General features: G+C 29.4%; 1 protein-coding gene across 2 annotated transcripts; it reads right to left on the bottom strand.

The window, feature by feature from the left end:
• Window positions 1-388: 388 nt before the first annotated feature.
• On the bottom strand, window positions 389-17939 carry LOC145319189 (uncharacterized). 2 transcript variants are annotated; one of them, XM_080161137.1, is made up of 16 exons: window positions 17904-17939; window positions 6906-6965; window positions 5998-6052; window positions 5429-5529; window positions 5096-5172; window positions 4827-4872; window positions 4558-4591; window positions 4373-4438; window positions 4136-4184; window positions 3892-3948; window positions 3567-3649; window positions 3141-3179; window positions 2827-3043; window positions 2010-2169; window positions 1608-1753; window positions 389-1110 (listed from the first exon to the last, which is right to left on the bottom strand). In XM_080161137.1, exons 1-16 carry the CDS (start codon window positions 17935-17937, stop codon window positions 901-903), a joined length of 1434 nt encoding a protein of 477 aa, XP_080017263.1. In that variant the 5' UTR covers window positions 17938-17939; the 3' UTR covers window positions 389-900. The 2 variants fall into 2 exon arrangements, with proteins under 2 accessions (XP_080017263.1, XP_080017270.1); XM_080161144.1 differs by having other exon boundaries at window positions 5108-5172.
• Window positions 17940-19440: the final 1501 nt, after the last annotated feature.

Below are 19440 nucleotides of genomic sequence, written 5' to 3'. Positions count from 1 at the left end.
GTTTCAGTAACTAGGAAAACCAGAATCGTTTTATAGCATTTTCAGTCTGACTTCGAAACCGGTTAATGTTTGTTTACAAAACTGGAATTAATTCTAAAATTCTACAAATTACTATCCGCGAAAAGTTGTTAAAAGCGATGCGATAATTAATAGTCCATGATATTGTGAAATATCTTTCAAATAATTGCAACTTTCATATTTTACATGAGAGCCGTAACGTAGGTAGTAGGTTTATTTGATCAAAAATACTTTTTAAAGGCTCGGTATTTTTCTTTTTTTCAAGAGTCAAGAGTACACACAACATATACCGGTTAGGATTTTTCTTTTTAAAAGCTTTCCTGGTTTTTCTTTACTAGTTACTTAATATTTTATTTATTGAGCAAGAAGATATGTAAGTCCACTTTATTAAAAATAATTTTGAGAAACGACAACAAAATAATGTAATCACAATTTTAATTAAATGCCCTAGTTGCTTTAATGCCGAAAATTTTAATTACAAAAATGAGAAACATGAGAGAGGACTATTAATGGATACAATTATATTACAAAGACTAGAAAATTTGATCAAAAATAAACATTTTTAATTCACTATTACCAAAAATAATTATTTTTGATCTGTAGGACTAGCTATTTCAGGTAATGTGCAAGATTCGCAGGTTTTTAAAACAAAATATTTTATTTAAATAATTTGCTAAGAAATACTTTGTTTCAAAAATCCTAAATATACTAAGTGGGGGGAGTCATGAGGCTACTAAGTTCTAACCCCATTGTAAAGCTCTATAATATTAAACAAGAACATACTAATTGCTCTTCAGGATATGGACATTGAATGTTTTATGGGTTAAAAATGATAATGGTACATGTACTGATATAATATTGCATTATTAAATTACAGGTAATCTAATCGTCTTGACAAAACAATGTTGTGCACTTCTTGCCCTCGTTCTCGGGGGTGTCATAAACCAGAATGTTCAGGTTGTAGAAGTTGGGCTGCTGGGCACAGTCAAGGTTGTACCACCAGTCACAGACAAAGTATTGCTGGTTGAACATGGTGCCGTTGGGGCACAGGAAGGCGGTGGATTCACCGTTAGGCTGACACATGTAGAAAGCCTATAATAAACAAAGTTAAAGTAAAAAACAAGCTTTTAGATAAGATAAGGTTTTAACAATTCAGCTATTGATATTTGGGACTGATAATTTCAATGATGATAAGATATTTTGAGAAAAATTCGAATATTATTCTTAGAATGGTTAACGAAATTGCCTTTTTGGATAATTAATTCAATACTTTTGATACAATAACAAGGGACCTTATCATACCTAAGACAAGACAGAATTATGTCATGTTTTGATTGTGGTTAGACAAGCTTATTAATGGATGTAGAATATACGTTGATATTACGACAGGGGGAAAATTGTCATCAATTTAGCTTGCTAACATGGAACTCGGTTTGTTCGTTCATCCAATAGGAGGGAAGGGAAAGGGTAAATGAGGTGGAAGATAGGACACGTTATATCCAATAATAGTTTAAAATAAATTTGACTAAATATGCATGACTGACGTGATTACTCCAGTGTTATAGGAGCTTCAATGTTATTCTGTGTACCTGGCAGTCAGACCCAGTGTCAGCGAAAATGCCTGGATAATCCTGTGAGCTACATTGGAATCCAGTGTCAGGTACAGAGTTGTAAACAGGGTAGTCCACTCCGGCCACACCAGGGATGGGGTTCATGATAATTTCACCGTCAGGGCCTTAATTTTAGAGGTCAGTGCTATTACAAATTTAATCGGGTAAAAATAAATAAGAGTAGGAGGGTAATTAATATCTTGACCAGTTTACACTTAAGCTATCCTTATAATAAAGTAACAGGATCTGTGTCAGTGTTTACCTAAGGATCTCGCAAAACCACTGAAACGATATGGTTTTTCTGTACAGGGTAGCTTCTCAAAGGCCCTTACTCAAATTAATCAAATCATACACAATCTAATTAGAATAATGAATTCTTACCCAACATGTTTTCAATGGTGAGTCTAACTCCCAGAGGTGTAAGTGCTGGCAGGCCATTGGGAAATCCTTCCACGGGTTTGCCAGCAACCTGACGACCTAAAACAGCGACAAGGCCGTTGTCAACAAAAGTGAGAGCTGGTGGCTGCTGCTTCCCTAACCTAGATCAATACGAGTGCATCGTGGATTAGGAAACATGCAACACAATTCAATAAGATTTTGGGCGAGTTACCTGGAACATTTAAAACTAAATTAAAAGTTATATAATCTATGACAAGTACTGTAAAATACCACCCTTTCAGAAGTTTGAACAAATATCATCTAAAGGAAAAAAAATTGGAAAAGAAATAATAATAAACAAGATAAAGACCACAACCATCCTAAAACCATAAAGCAAAGAAATTATAATCTAATGTACATTATAATATACTGGTAGTTTTATTTTACAATGTCTTTAAGATGACCGTAAAGTTTTCTAAATTAATTTCTTGTAAACTCTAAATGATTCACACTACATAATTCGTTGTAAATTTTTTTTTGAGTCTTTTTAGTTTCATAATATTCAAGTGGAACATTCACAAAGAAGATTTAAAGAATTTTCATTCTTATTACTGCTTTTCAAACCATTTTTTTTTAAAATTAGATAGAGCGTTTTATGGCAGTATTAGCCAGAATATCAACAAAAAATCATCATGATTTTTGAAACTCAAGTATCAAGTAATTATGTTTTGGGATAAGTATCAAAACTTTTTAAATACTCTTCATGAATTGTCCATCTTATCATAATTGTTCTAATTGATCCTTATATTGCATGTTTCCTTGGTTGTGGGCCGCCAGAGGAAATTAGAGAATTAAAGGAAGAGGTCTTTTGTCTATTAGGAGAAGAAAGTCTTTTAGGAGTAGGAGTTGGAAAGTTCCTAGGTCTAGGTGAGGACAAGGGGATGGAGGAAGGACTGGAGGCAATGAATTGGATGGGTTGGATCAGCCGGATGGCTTCGGCTGTTGATGACAGGATGATGGGAGCCGCTGTAACTGTCCTAAATTATAAAAACAGTAAAAGAAAACAAACGCTATCAATATCAAATTTTTAAAAAATAAAAATTTTAGATTTAAATACTCCTATGTAATGAAAACCTGGTAGAACCAGCTGCCCGTGATGAGATTCCAGATTCACTTAATAAAAAAAAGTAAGGGTAGTAGATGAGACATCTAGCTTTTTTGATGTAGAATAGATTTTTCGCTGCTTTATGTAAGTTTATTTATCATTCCTATTTTGTTTAGAAATATTTAGGGAGTGGACATTATAATTTTATTTTACTGTCCCTCAACGCTTTTAAGGATTCTGACAAAAGGTGATAATTTATTGTACACCCTAAAGTGAATTAATATGTAGATAAGTCATTGGCGAAAAAGACTGCTGGTTTATAAAACCTTTAAGCTTTCTAGTGAACGTATTCATAAAACTCTAGTAACTAGTATCATTTATAGTTGAATGTTCCCTCCCAATATCGGGTCATCATGAAATGATTGAATTTAGGGATTGGTAAGCAAAGTTTTTACCTTAATTGAAATTGTTCTTCCTCCTCTTGTTTCTTTTCTTGTAGAGCTGCTTGTCTTGCAGCCTTTTCTAATAATTTGCTTCCCTGATAATTAAGTGTTAGTTTCGCTGTTAAGGTTAATCTTAAATTATCTGGTATGCCTCTAAGAATTAAATCTTTCTTGTTTAAAAGTCGGCAATGTGATGTTGCGCATAAAATCAACAAAGTCATAAGAAGTGTAAAGATAATAGTGGAAAAAGCTTAAAAATGGAAAATTTTTAATTAAGTAGTAATTGGAACAAAAAGACTTTTTCTATCATTTGATTATTTTTAAGTTTTTTACTTACCATGGGAGAGTCTAATAATGAATTTAAAGCCTGAATTGCTTCTTCTCTGGTCATTTCCTAAATAATTTTGAGATTATTTTGATAATATAAAGTTAAGATACTCCAATTTAATTAAACGTAAATTTTTAAAAATTGGAAGGAAAAAGGAGTATGTCTAAAAGAAAAATGTAAAACATGTCAAAATTACAGAGAGACCGACTTGTAGAATAAGCTTACAAACTGTAATGATATTAAATTAACTTACATTTAATTTCTTAGTAGCAACCAATCTTCCCTTTAATCTGGTTGTGTCCCTGAAAAAAGTTTGAATATTTTTCATGTATTTTGAATTCTGTTTATTTCATGCCATGAGAAGAAGCCATATTCAACACATAAATTATTCTATGTTGCAGATCCTTCCAAGGAATTCCAAATATTATAATTGTTTAACAATAAATATTAGTTAACATACTTATTTATGAGTAAAAAGGATAAAAGATACCTTTTAGGGTTCTCAATAATATTATGATCTGACAATTCAGAAGGAAAAATAATATCCATTGATTCCCTACAACGTTAAGCTTTTATAAAATAAGTACCTAATAAAATTTTTGAAAATTATGATTAAAATTAGTTTGGTTTAGAATTAAGTTTAGAAGTTAAATTTTTTTGAAGAAATTGCATTACCTTGTATTTCCCTTATTTATATTGTAATCTGAATCTAAAATGATTAAAGTATTAATTTCATATATACTTTTTTTTATTTAATAATTAATATATAAAACTGATTTTAAAAATCATCTAAAATTCTCTGAAGTTTTATAAATTTTAGAATGGCTTTATGGACAGTTACCAGAGAGTGGTTTCATGGTCAAACTCTTAAAATACATACTGTTTATAACTGGTTTGTATCCAGCGGAAATTAATGCGATTATAAGAATGAAAAAATGCCAAACCTGGAAAGGATAACTGAGGACTACGTTTTATCGGACCAAGACTGGCCTAAAAATTGAAAATAGGTTTTTTTGTAGACTTTTATTATTAACATTAATAGGAAGAATGAGAAGAACTTTTCATTTCTAGCAAAAATATATAAAAATAATAAAAAATAAAATGGAACTGGATATCTTCAGTAAAAACTTATTTAAAAACCTACATTTGGATAAAACTGACTTATTTTTTGTCTAAGGACGAAGAAACTGTTAAAACGAGTAACTGTGGATACCTGTGTAATTACCTCTAAATTAGAAGGAGCCTGAAATCCAGACCTGTCCATGGCTACAGATAGCTTGTCGTAAAAACCTAGAGCAAATATTGCGATAATTAGCGGTTTCCCTCAAAGTACTTAGTTGAGCACATAAAACCACAACCAACCCTTTTTTAAAAGAAAATTTAAAATAAGGGAGAGGGGGTTAGTGCTCGATAGACACTTCAAGGGAAAGTATTTAATAGTTTAACATCATCAACCTGCCATAAAATAATAAATATCTCATTTAGGATAGTTGCCAGGTTGGGGATGCTCCCATAAGGTGAACCTCAAAAAAAATGAAATATGTACCTGGCGAGGGTGACCTGAACTCAAGGTTCTCCCCCACATCTCTTCTCTCTATCAATGGTTCATCTGATGGGAGCAGGCTGTCAGAAAATGTTGACAATTTACTAAACAAAAGAGAAATCAAATTTGTTAAATAGAAATTAAATTTTTTTCATATTTAAATAATTATACCCAGAGTTAAAATAACATAAGATTATAATAAACTTTTTTCTCTCTTAAAAAATTAAATTTTTATCGTGTAATATAATATTTAACCATGATAATGAATTACATATTGATTTTTTTTTATTGAAAACAGCCAATAAATATTAAATCGGACTAAATTGTTTTGTAGTTATCGATTTCAAACTTTGCATGATAATGTCTGTAACAATAAGGTACGATTTATAAAGCGTAGCAACCCTATAATCATCACCAGAAAGTCCGTACGTTTATTTAAAACATACTCAACATTGTTTAATGTTTGTTTTTCCCACCGTCTCAATTTAGTGCTTCGCTTTAAGGGATGTTGTCATGTGGTCTTTATTTAATTTTATTGCTAAAATTGTTTTAAGAAATGAATCAAAACTTACTTTGAAATAGCTGATGAGATTGCTGAATAGATATTTGAGAACGCGGATCCACCACCTTCCAGCAGTAATTTTACATTCCAGGGGGGCAATTACTTTCCAAATTTTATATACGGGGGGGGGGGGGGTGTATGGGGGGCATGTCTTGGCTATAGTTGTTGTCTTTTTGTCAAAATCACACTTGGAGGGAGCATTTTTGTTTTTGTGTTGTTTTTAATATTTACAATGTCTAAAAGTCTCAGATTTGTGTTTAATGAAACTATTTTTAAACTTAATTAATAACTTTTTAATATTAATTATTTATATACCTCAGTTTATTAATATGGAACATCTTCCCTATCAGAAAAAGTTAAGCTTAAACACATGCAATAAAATTATAAATTAAAATAACTTAACAAAGTTGAACCATGCAAACTTTGCAGCTATCTAAAAAAAAACAAAATTGTAATTTCTACATAAAAATTATTATTTTTCTTCTTGTCAAGTATATTATCAAATGTAACTCTAAACAATTAAATAGATATATAATTACTTAATTTTTTTGAAAAGATCATGCACTAGTATAGATATAACTACTGAAGACCTACTGACAGGCAAAGAAGATAACTTAAACAAATAAGATTATAATAATAATTGACATAAAAATTAGATTATTCATCAATAATAAAAAATATAAGTTGTACTATTTAAAATTGATTAGCTGTAAGAAAAAGTAGCAAAGCTTTTTAAACAATAAAATATTTTTTTAACACGATTGTTTGATCTTAGAAAAAAATGCAATCAATTTCTAATTATTTCATAATAGGAAACTCATCTTTACATTTAGAAAACAGAAAAAGACCAACAATTAAGACTTTTAGAGTAGCTGCACTATTAGAAAGAAAGGCAGACTAAAATGTATAAAATCGTACTTGTTCTTGATTTTGGTGATGGAGAACCAAGTGATGTCAGCATCAAGGATGACAACAAACCTGAACAAAAAAATTTCGTCAATTTTTCATAATTAAAAAACAAGGACAACAATGACCACTTGCATTGTAGAAATAAATACATTAGTGCTTATAGTACTTTCTTGATGGCTTATTTTTACTATTCTTCATTAATTTGAAAATATTTTTTAGATTACCCAAGTGACTCGAATTTTTTTGTGGCTTTGATATGTCAAGTGCTTATAATATAATTGTATTGTGGAGACGCTTCGCTGCATACAATATAAAAGCTATACCAAAATGAAGTCGAATGCGACACAAAACAAATTGGTGGAAACTAAAAGGCCACGCATTGTATTTGTAACACAATACAATTTTTAATTTTCTATACAAATCAAATTTTCTTTGTAGGTTTAATTTCTGCTTTTTTGCAGTAGAATTTTTGCATTTATTTGATAGGTGTTGGAATCAAATTAATAAAAATTTATTAGTAATAACTGCATTTATAAAATTCTCACGCAAAATCCCAAAATCTTTGTCAAATTGACCAACCAACCTTCAAAGTTATGAGAGTTAAAAACCAAAATATGCTAAAATATTTTCTTTCATGCTGTGAATATTTATAGCATATCTGTTATCTAAACCACAATTAATACAACCCCCCCCCCCCCCCCTTAGCATCTCCAACTCCCCCTTTTTCTCCAATCTAATCATGCTAATAATAAATAAATATGTAATAATAATTTGATTGTAAAACTGTTAATTGAACTGAACATCATATAAAAAAACAGTTATGTTTTATCAAATATAATTTATATTTATGCCCTTAAAAAAAATATAGACTTATTAAAACAATTATTACATCATTCATTAAAGCAAAGCTAAATAAGTTATAATTCATAATTAATATAAGACACAATAGGAATTCAATGGTCGTAAAAATGTGCCTTATTTTCATGGGTTTGACCCATTTCAAAAGTTCTATCAATATGATACTTATATCCCATTAAAAAATCATGATAAAGGGGGAGGTATGTTGTGCTAAAAATCCGTAAAGGTGTGAGTTTTAAGGCTTAAAAACAGTATTAGAACGATAATATTCACTGAATTTGTTGTCTATAGTTCTATTAAATAAGGAATACACATAGATGTTTAGTGAATATTATCATTCTACTACTGTTTTTAAGTTTGCGGAATTTTAGCACAGCCTACCTCCCCTATTGTGTCAAAATGGCTATAATATGGAGTAGCTACAAGAAGAAGAAGACTCTTCTACAAAGTTGAAATCGAACAAACAATTATTGAATGCCTTAATTAACAATCGTTTTTGCTTGTAGAAAGTTTCAAACTGAGGAATCAAATCTTAGTTGAAATGTTTAAAACATTAATAAAAAACCTTTGTATATAAATTTTAATGTTAAAACATCCATAAATAAAAATTCTTACTAAAATTAGAATGATACGATGATAAAGAAGCTAATTTTTGTACAAAATTAAGCAATTATCTGGATAATTACTCACTACTGGAAATTTGACAAAGTCATACTTTTTATTTTACACACAAAAAAAGTAATAAATATATATTTAGCTTATATTATAAATCTAATTTTGTTAAAGATATACTCTGTGTTTTTCATCTATTAATGTATTTCGACAAAATTGAGAAAAAAATAATTCATTTATTTAAACAACTTATGCCTTCATTAGGGAAAACAAATTTATGTACTTCCTTCGAAGGACATACAAACCCAATATAACGTCTGGAAAATGTTTTTTTTAGTGCTTCAAGCAAAATCGATTGAAAATGGCAAAGGTACGGAAAAATTCATAGGCAGTTTAACTACATCTTTGACAGATATACATTCAACAGATAAATACAAATGATGAAAAAATGATCTATGTTTTATGAATAAATAGCACAAATATTTTTAGTCAATTATTTTCAGTTGAGAAACCTTTCTTAAGGATAAAATAAAATGATATATAAAAGAGTATTATCATGAGATCTATACGTGTCATAAACTCATTATAAAAAGCATTAATTTACCATATGCTATCAATACAAAAACTTGATACAAAAAGCTTAATAAATGCAGCTTTTAAGAAAGGAAATAGGAAGCCAACAAAAATTATTTAAGAATGAAATAATCTTAATATAATAAATCTTGCAATCCTGATTTGAAAAGGTCCTCATGGGAAAGTGTATTGTTAAAGATTTAGACTTAACACAAACACACACACACACACACACACAAGCTCGAACACACAATTTAAAATCTCATTTCTTTGTGCCTCTGGCTTCTGAAGTAGAGGTCATTTCAGTTATTGTTAATTGTCATTGATACAAAAAAAACAGGAAATGCATTTTTTTTGCTGTAGAATTTTCTTTTATAAAACGTGAATACTTGCAGAGTGTCAGTTCTTAATTAGCAGAATAATAATTTATAAGTCGAAACAACATTGTATATAGAATTGTTGAAAAATTGCTTAAATACACAATACTGTTAAAAGCCAATTCTATCATGCTTAAATTAACGATAAGAGCTATCTGTTAAAGATGGACTAACCCCAATTATGGAAAAGATTTGCTCTAAAAAGAACGAATCTTTATCAGTTTTATTGGTCAAAATATACGACTTCTTTTTTCTTGTCGTTAAAGTTACTTTTCCTCTAAGAAAAAAGATAGCAACAATAATGGGCCTTGATTCAACAATTTATTTTTACTAGAAATTGTTGTCATTTTTTATAATTGTTGACGGAAAAAACGCATAAACATGTTTTTTGGGATGTAAACTATGGGTAGTTTTGTGGGTATACCTTCCTTCTGAAACCCAAACTATTCGTTAAAAATTTCCATTATTCAGAGTATATAGCAGTTCCTTTCAGGTAAACTACAGAGCTATACTTGGCACGGATATTCAGCCCCTTGGGGCCAAATTTTTTTTTATTAATCTTTGAATTACTGTCCGTCGAAAGCTGTCTATAATACAATGCGATAATCAACTAATTCTTGGTTAAAGAAAGAAATGTAAAGTGATTCTAATTTTGAGATTTGGTATTACTGAAACGCACGAATTGAAAGTAATTCCATGTTCATAATATAATAACCTAGTAATAGATTGATCTATTTTAAAAGTTATATAAATGTAAAGTAGAATTTAATATTTTGAACTGCCCATTATTGTAGAAGCAAAATTACGGTAAACAAACCTCAACAAGATACATTTTTTTTTATGTTTATAGCTATTGTACCCAATCTAATTGTTAATAACTTTATTGGCTAATTTGATTTAATATCTTTATTATAAACTAAATCGTGCCCTAAAACTAACTGGCCACTTTATTTCTATCCCAGATGGTCAAATTAAAAGCACAAAAAATCTTACAATCATACGGAATTAACAACTCTACAAGGAAAAAACAACCCAAAAGTAGTGCAGAAACCAATGTGAGATAAATTAATATAAAAATCTTATTATATAAAGTATTAATTTTTTGTCTGTCGATTAAGATATTGAAATAATTTTATGGAGGCATAACATATGTATATCTTAGAATGGTTTTAGAGTACTTAATTTTTATATTAAGACTTAGGATGGAATAGGATGCAACAGCAAGTAAAATAAAAAAGCAAGAAAGAAGTATTGTTATAAAAATATGATCATAATTATAAGATTGACTTATATTGGACATTGAACCCATCTCTTCCAATGATGTCTATCTCAAGCAAAATCAAAAGACACAAATAACGTTTAATTACAGGAGATTTTAGATCAGTATAGTTCCCAAGTGCGCCTGTCATTAGGACAACGTATTTTCACAGTTCGTTCAGTTATTGCAACAGGTACATTTTCCATTTGTGACGTCAATAGTATGACGACAAAAGAAAGATTCATTCTTAGTCTAGGCACTGCTCATAAATGAAAGATTAGATCAAATTCTAAAAAAGTTTTGCTGATGATCAAAAGACAGGGAAAGATGCAATATAATGCAGCTGTTCTAGGAAAAAATTTATTTTAATACAATCTCTCTCTCTTTTTCTCTCTCTCTTTCTCCCTCTCTTTCTCTCTCCCTCTCTCTCTCTGCTAATTTTGGCGAGGACTTCCTAGTGGTTCAATCATTAGAGTAGCAACATTTCATGTTGTCTCATGCGGTCACATCAACAATATCAAAACAAGGACATTTGTCCATTTGTAGATGATTTTTCAACAACATACAAACAAATTGCAAATAGACTTTTTATTGTAAAATATGATTAGTGTTTAATTTACTTTGCCTTTCTCTATGATATTGGTAAATATTTAAAAGGACTTGGTTTAGTTATTTGTTTGTTTGATTTGTTAATTATTATGATTCGTTATTTATTAATTTTCAGTACGTAACTTATTTTACCTCAAGTGATTTTTCATTATTTTCGTTAAAAATGTTATTCATTTTTATGTCTACAGTGCTTAATTCACATGTAAAAAATCCCAATGGTAGTTAATATGCACCCTCAAAGTAACTCTAACAATTACCAGCTTTCTGATTCTAGATTTCTGTGACAACGTTTTGGTTAGCAATGGAAGTGACACCCATCAGACACCCTACTCTTGGAATTCACGACTTTTGTCTGTATAGCTTGAGGTGTAGAGGACGGGATACATCACAAGATCTTAATTTGGTGTACCTTTGAACCAAATATTTCTCAACGATGTGTATGATGATATTGTCAAACGACCCTTAGTCAACCCACCCTTTGTCTGCAAGTCATTACTGTGCAATGTAATAAGTTATGCCTCTTTGGGCTAAGGTAATTACCCTATTCTAATTATTTAAATCAAACACCTGACATAGCAGGAATCGCTTTTAGCTTTGATAGTCTAATATTAGATCCCTACATCGGGCGGATGCGTTACGGAAAAGTTCTAAATATGCATGTGTTGTGAGTCGTGCCAGTTTATGGGGAAAGGCATCTCTCTAATAAAACTATTGATGTCACGAGGTTGATTTACAAGTATCAGGCTTAGTCCTCCCTGACAACTAGTATGATAAGAATTTATTTCTAGGCCATAAAGAATCTTTTGTTGTTTTCCCTAACTGCACTAAAAGTTTGTTGCAAGCATCAAAATAAAAAGAAGTTTTTGCACACTCTTGATGAAGATAATTATTATTTTTAAGTAAATTAGAAAATTCAAATTTGATTAGCTAATTGGCATGGTCTACTGTCATGGATACTTGACATAACTGTTCCAACAACAAATTATAGTCTCCATAATTGAACAACTGACAGTCATTAAAAAAAAGAATTTACATGGTCTTAATTCACTTTTGTTTACTTAGATCCATCAATCTATCACGCCTATCAATGAACAAGGAGGACACTATTTGTTGGCATTGAAGCCAAATTTGATTATTCTATTATTTCAAGAAAAATATCCTCTAGGTATTTCTTTAGTTTTTTTTAAAAATGGAAATATTAAATTCATCTTTTTTTCGATGAAAAGGGAATACAAAATTATATATCAAGAATATCATTCCCCACCCCCCCCCCCCCCCATCATCTCAAATCCTTATTTAAAATAACACAATATGTGTATTGTGTATGTCTGTAAAGAAGGATCTCTGTAACCGCTGAACTGATATGGTTCTCCTTTTCAATGTAGCTTCTTATAGGTCCTGGTAAGGTTGACAACTATTTTAGGGGAGAGTACCACCACCCCCCACAAGAGAAATCGCCGTTCCCCAATTTTTTAAAACAAAATAAAAAATGAGGATTGGACTTCTCCTTCCGCCCCCAACTTTTTTTTCTTTCTTTTTTTCTGGAACAAAAAATTGAAGGGTTTCATTCGCCAGAAAAACCAAAATTAAAATGACTGACAAAGTAAGTTAATGAAAAGCCTAATATCAATAAAATAGAAGATTCATAAAGATTAACATGCGGAGGGAGCGCACACAATGACAAGACAAATAGATCTGTGTTAATAATAATCATCATTATTTACTAAGTATATTTGCGATAACTTTTATTTAATGAAATCTTCCAATTTTTAACATGTACAAAACGGCCTGCTTAATTGCTTCAAGATCCATGTCAGATCTATATAGGAAATAAATGTCTATAAACAAGCTCAAGTTTTCCAAGGAATATTTGTTTAAAACTCATAGTGCTCCAATAATCCATAATAAACTCTCATTGCCCAGAACGATAAGACCCATTATTTTACTTTATTAAAAATAAATTTCTTTTTTTAATTTCATGTTGCTATTTACCTTATATTGATGTATTTAATTTCTAATAATAAAAAAGAAAATTTTAATTCATAATATAATAAATTTAAGAAAACTCTGTTTTAAAAGAATTCGATTGTGGCGACATTTTGTGTGTTCAAATATTAAACTAAAATTGTAATCATCATTATTAACCCTTTGGTGATGGTAATGTAAAGAAAAAAATATAATTTAAAAAATCTTTTTAAAATCATTTAAATTATTAAATATTTACTTTCTTTTAGATAGTAATGCCGGGTGAGTAAAATAGATTTATTGAGAAATAGATAGATATACATATAGAAAACTAGCCAATAGGGAGATAGTTATATCGAGCCAAATCTAGTCTGTTTATATCCACCAGGGTTCTGTATTCAAGCAGGCAAATAAGTAAGCAGGGCTCGGCAGTCGCAAGCGCTAAAGTTTTAACTAAGACTCAAAATTTTGGAATTTTTTTCCATTCCAAGTCAAGCAATGCAATTTTCTGTAGTGTTTTTATATTATTACACTTATCACTATTTCTATCTTTTTATTTGCTTAGGTTTCAAATGTTAAGAATAACGATGATTTTAACACATAGAAAGACCTATAGAGAAGGTAACAATTTTTGAAGGAGATTGATTAAAACTATCATGGTAGCGATGAGAAAATGAGATCAGATGTAATTAGTATTTGGCTTTTAGTACAAACTCCTTGAAAACAACAACAAAAAACAAATGGGGTATTCCTGTCCAGTTTTTTGTTTAGGAATGAATATTTCTTACCCGAGGGAATAAATGATGGACCGATAGGTCATCATTTATTCACGAGGGTAAGAAATATTCATTCCTAAACAAAAAACTGGACAGGAATATCATTCTCATTTAAACAAAAAACTCATTTTTATGCTAGTAAAATGTGGTTTAATTTTGGTTTTTAAATTTCATTTATTTCCCTGGTATAATTTTTCTTTCTTTTAGTAATTAATAAAAATTATAAAATCTTCCAAAAAAAATTAAAAATCTTCTAAAATCATACCAGGGATATAAATGAGATACCAGGGAAATAAATGAATATTTACATCCACTATTTAAGGGGTTGTTTATATGGGAATGAACATTTATATTTAAAGTGATCACAACAAAGTATTAATGTACTCTCTCTCTCTCTCTGTCTCTCTCTCTCTCTCTCTCTCTCTCTCTCTCTCTCTCTCTCTCTCTCTCTCTCTCTCTCTCTCTCTCTCTCTCTCTCTCTCTCTCTCTCTATCTCTCTCTCTCTCTCTTTCTCTCTCTATATCTATCTATCTATCTATCTCTCTCTAATGAAGGAACTCAATCAATTTATTGGATGATTGGTTTCCCACTTATCCAGCAATATCATAAAAACAAGAATTAAAAGGGATGTGTTACTTCAAAAATGTTTTTGTATATTATTTTTTTCTTTACCTAAATTTACCAGACGTGCTATAGTTGCTAAAAATTTAGGGAAAAAATTGTAAAACTAACTAATGACCATGCAAAACAATAATTTCCAAGTGTCATATACCATTTCTTCCTGAATAGATAACTGCATGAGTAGTGAGTACTTGTTTATGTAATATACAAATAGCATGGCTAAAAATATTTCTTTTTATTAAGTTATGTAATAAACTTAAAATGCAAACAAAGGTTATAATAAGATCCTTAAGTATCTATAAAATAATATTTTTAAAAACTTATAACAGTGATCATGTATGCTTTTTTGGATGCTTGATTGAAAGTTAAATTTATTTACATTAAGAATAATATTTTAAGTCAATCTAATAAAAATGATAGCTAAGTAATGATATAACTTTGTATGGTATATTTGTGTATAATTGCTTAATCTTTGTTTTCATAAAAGCATTATCAAATTAAAATTCTTTAATCAAAATACAATATAAAATATACATGAAAGGTATAAATTAATTTTATCATATTTTAATATGAAACATCTTATCTTCTGTTATTGTTTCGAAAAAAAATAACAAATACTGAAATCATTAATTTAAAAATTAATTGATAACTAAAAAGATTTTAACAAATATTATTGCATTTCTTGTATTTTAAAGAAACCATCGTATTTATTTATCTTAAAGGATGCATTGTTGTAATGCAATTAATTATATCCAGAATTATTAAATAATCTTGGTAATAAGTTAAAGGAAAAGAATAGATGTATTATTAAATTTAATTGATATCAATTATTAAATAATTACACAGTGTATTATCTTTGTACAAAAATCACTACAGGAGTTGGTTTGACTTAATTTGTTATCAAATTTGAAATGCTTAATAAAGAGCGAGACTTTACTTTAAGTCACTCCTTATAAGGTATAACTAACATGTTTCAGAAATGGATATAAATGTTTTAAACTTTTTAATGATTTCTAGAGATTTGGATCACAAAGTAACTCAATAAAAAAATACTCAATGCAAAAGTCCATACATTCAATTTTAGAATATTACATAAAAATATTTTTGTTAGAATTTGATTGATCAAACTATAATATTACAGTTGCTTAGAATACGATAGTCTTTATGCCTTTTTAAAATCCTAAACAACATTATATCTAGTAGGTATAAATATACGTTTACACACTTCAAGGTTTGTTTAAGCTTAACAATTCAGCAAATTTATTATCATATGAGCTATGATTTTATGGTGAATTTCATCCTAGTTAAGTATTAAGTAAGCAATGCTTACCTAACAAGTTAATAATACTATTATATTATGTTATTGGCAATGTATCCAAATCTTTTCCGGATATTTTATTTGGCACCCATCATGTGTTTATCATGTTAACAAGTGACCCTGGGCGATTCATACACTGTCTTCCCGTAAAAAGCACATTTCAAAAGCGAGACTTTTAAAATGTTTGGCATGTCCTTCATGTAATATTAGTCCTTCTGCGGAAAATATTCTAAAATCTGATTTATTATCTATTTAAAATTTTGCATAATGAATACTATTTTTTTCTTTTTTTTTAACTGTGTAGATATTATGTCAAATTAGACAAAACTTAAGAGCTATAGCTTTTCAACCTAAAACTGGCTACACCAGCAAAAGCTCTTCTAAATATAACAACCAATCTACTTAGTAAGTTTTTGCACATTCATTTATCTAAGTAAAAATAATTTCTTCCTCCCAATAAAGAGAGAATTTGGCACACACGTTTTGAGGGCTATTTATTTATCTTCATGTATCCCTTTATGTAAGTTATTGTTAACCTCACTCTAATGAATATTGCTATCCTTGTTTCCAAACTAAATCATGGGGCTCCTGTCCTGTACACTTCAATATACAGTGTATTTCTACAATCTAGACCAGATGGTGCAACGTTTAATTATTTCTATTTCAGTTCCTTCTTCCCAAATATAATTATTTACACGCCTAGTTATCCAACAAATAAAGACAATGATGACAATTGGTTTGCTTTAATGTGATAGCATTCAATTTATAGCTGTTTTAGTAAAGAAAATAAATAAATAACTGTTTTTTTTGTAATGTATAGATAATAAAAACATAAAATCTAAAAAAATATATAAAAAGACTAAGAAAACTAAAAAATACCTATCGGTTCCCCTAAAAGTGCCCCCCTTATTTTGAAATAAAATGGAAATACTAAGCGTAGGGGGTGTTTTTGTGTGTTTGTATTTTACCTTAGGCTAGGTTAGGTTATATTGGATACATTGGTTTCTGTGCTTGCAAGGATCTTTGAAGAATACTGCCAACATAGTTTTTTTGGAGGTATTTCTTTATTTTATCATTTTTTTTATCAAGCAGTTTTAATACATCTAGTTTCTATAGTATTTTCGATTTAAATTTAAGTTAAGTAAACGAACGTGAAAAGATCAATATTTATTTAAGAGCTACATATTTTCTTATATGTCAATCTGATAAAAGCAAAATTAGCATTGAACAACAATGATATGATAAAAGTTTGGGATTATTTGCAAAGTGGCTACAATACTAAACCGCAATGTCTTATTATGCAAAAATAACTGACATTGTATAATTTTTATAAATCTTATTCTGGTTATTCTTGAATGATTTTACTGTTTTAATGAATATTCTATATTTCATATTTGTGGTTACGATAATACTCTTAAAATTTTACCCTTTCTATATTTTTAAACTTCGTGGTTGGGTTTGCAAAAATTATTGCTTTATATTGGTTTTATTGCAAATGAAACCAAATTTTTGGTTTGTGGCTTCATATTGGTGATTTTCTGCTAAATTATTTTACTATAATAAGCTATAATTTTGTACTTAATTTGAACTTACTTAATATTAGTTCTTTTTTATACCCTATTTTGTAGCGAAGCTACTCTATAATACATTATGTAAGTATGTCCACCTGTTAGTCCGTAACGCTATCGGGAAATGAGATTTAATCAGATGCAATTTTTCTTTCTCTTACTGACCGAATGAATTAATGTAAAATTGTGAGACAATCGATATATAATTAATTAATTACGTGGATGTACCAGATTTTCATGTACTCCAATAAAGTGATACTTCTAGCTGGCTAAAAAAACGATCCCCCCTATCCACCCCCTTTACCCCATCCCCTCCTTTGCCTAATGGAAGAACGAACTTGGCCAATAAATGAGGTCCTTACTAGTAACCTCAATGGCCAAAAAATATCCCCCTGTCAATATGTCAAAGTACTTATATATCGATTTGTAAGACTTCAACATTTTTTTCCATAAAAAAAATAAGTTTTCTTACCTGTGATTCCGATTATTACTGACAACTTCAACATTTTGATCTGAAAATTTTATTATTTTTTAAAAACTAATCATTTTAATTCCCTCAATTAGGTAATAGATAATTAATTGAGATATTTATGCAGAAAATACAATATATTTTCTTAGATAATTTTACTTTGCAAAATGGTATAATTTAGTCAACCTTGAGTGAAGCATAAAAAGAACGATTGTGTTCAAAAGTACGAAAGCTTAAGAAGTAAAGATTTACGATTTTAATTCCTTGGTTTTTTAACTCACAATTTCTTTTTTATTTTTAAAATATCACTATGCAATTGATTTAAATATAAAGAAGTTTCTGTAATATTTTTGTTTACATATAACACTCATCTCAAGTGCATTCGATATGCAACTACTTGGATGTTGCACCAGATTATCATGTATTCCAATAAAGTGATACTTCTTCCAGATGGATAAAATAACGATATTCCCAATCAAATCCCTTTACCCTATCCTATCGGATAAACTAACTGATCAATAAATCAGGACCAATTTGGAAACCAAAATTGACGAAAAATTTTCCCCTGTCAATATATCCATGTATTCTATATCCATATCTAGTGCATTAAGTCTAGAATAAATGACAAAGGTCAAAAGAAAAACATCTGAAAATAGCCGGACAACAATTATTTGTGGGAACTTTTGAAAGAGGAAGTAATCATACACAGTTGTGCACGTGCGTGCGCTACTTGCGTCTTAATATATCTAATCTAATTGCTTATATGAAAGTCTGTTTAGATTAAACTAATATAGTGTAGCACATAAAAGTCTTATTCATATAATACGGCAGACAGCCTATCCTTTTATATAAAGTAGTAGATTTTTTGCCTATAGCGAAGGATCTTGCTAACCGCTGAACCAATATGGTTTACCTTTACAGTGAAGTTTCTTATATGTCCGTGGATGTTTTATGCTTTACTATTATTATAAATAAGCTGGGTATGGTTTTAGGCTAATTTCCTGCCGTTCCATATCTGCTATTATTGTATCCTTTTAAAATAGTTGCACCCAAGATGGTTATTTCTATATATTTATGGTTTAAAAGTAACAATATATTCAAAATGTGTAAGTATCAATTATAGAATATCATCTATATTATATTAGTGAGACTTTCATAAACCACACTATTATAAGATGCAATTATCCATATCAAAGATCAATTTTATCTTTAAATTGTTTGTTTTTGTCTGTTACTGGTCAAATAAGATATGAGGAAGAAAGAAAGATTAGACCATAATTAACTTAATATCTTCCTTAATAATAACATTATATCAGAAAACCATTATTATTTTTAACAGTTATCATTTCAACATGTGTCCTATTTTATCAATAATGTCAGCTACAGCTTTATCCTATTATATAAAGTAGTAAGCGTTTTTTGTCTGTCCCGAAGGATCTCGCTAACCACTGAACCGATATTGTTCTCCTTTACAGTGAAGCTTCTTATATGTCCTGGGAAGGTTTTAAACTATTTTGGGGAGGGTGTCTTCATCCCCCTT

The sequence above is a fragment of the Acartia tonsa genome, chromosome 1 (assembly GCF_053477335.1).
Source record: "Acartia tonsa isolate MP-2025a chromosome 1, ASM5347733v1, whole genome shotgun sequence".
NCBI classification, from domain to species: domain Eukaryota; kingdom Metazoa; phylum Arthropoda; class Copepoda; order Calanoida; family Acartiidae; genus Acartia; species Acartia tonsa.
The sequence above is the reverse complement of the archived record's forward strand: the minus strand, read 5'-3'. Positions and strand labels throughout refer to the sequence as shown.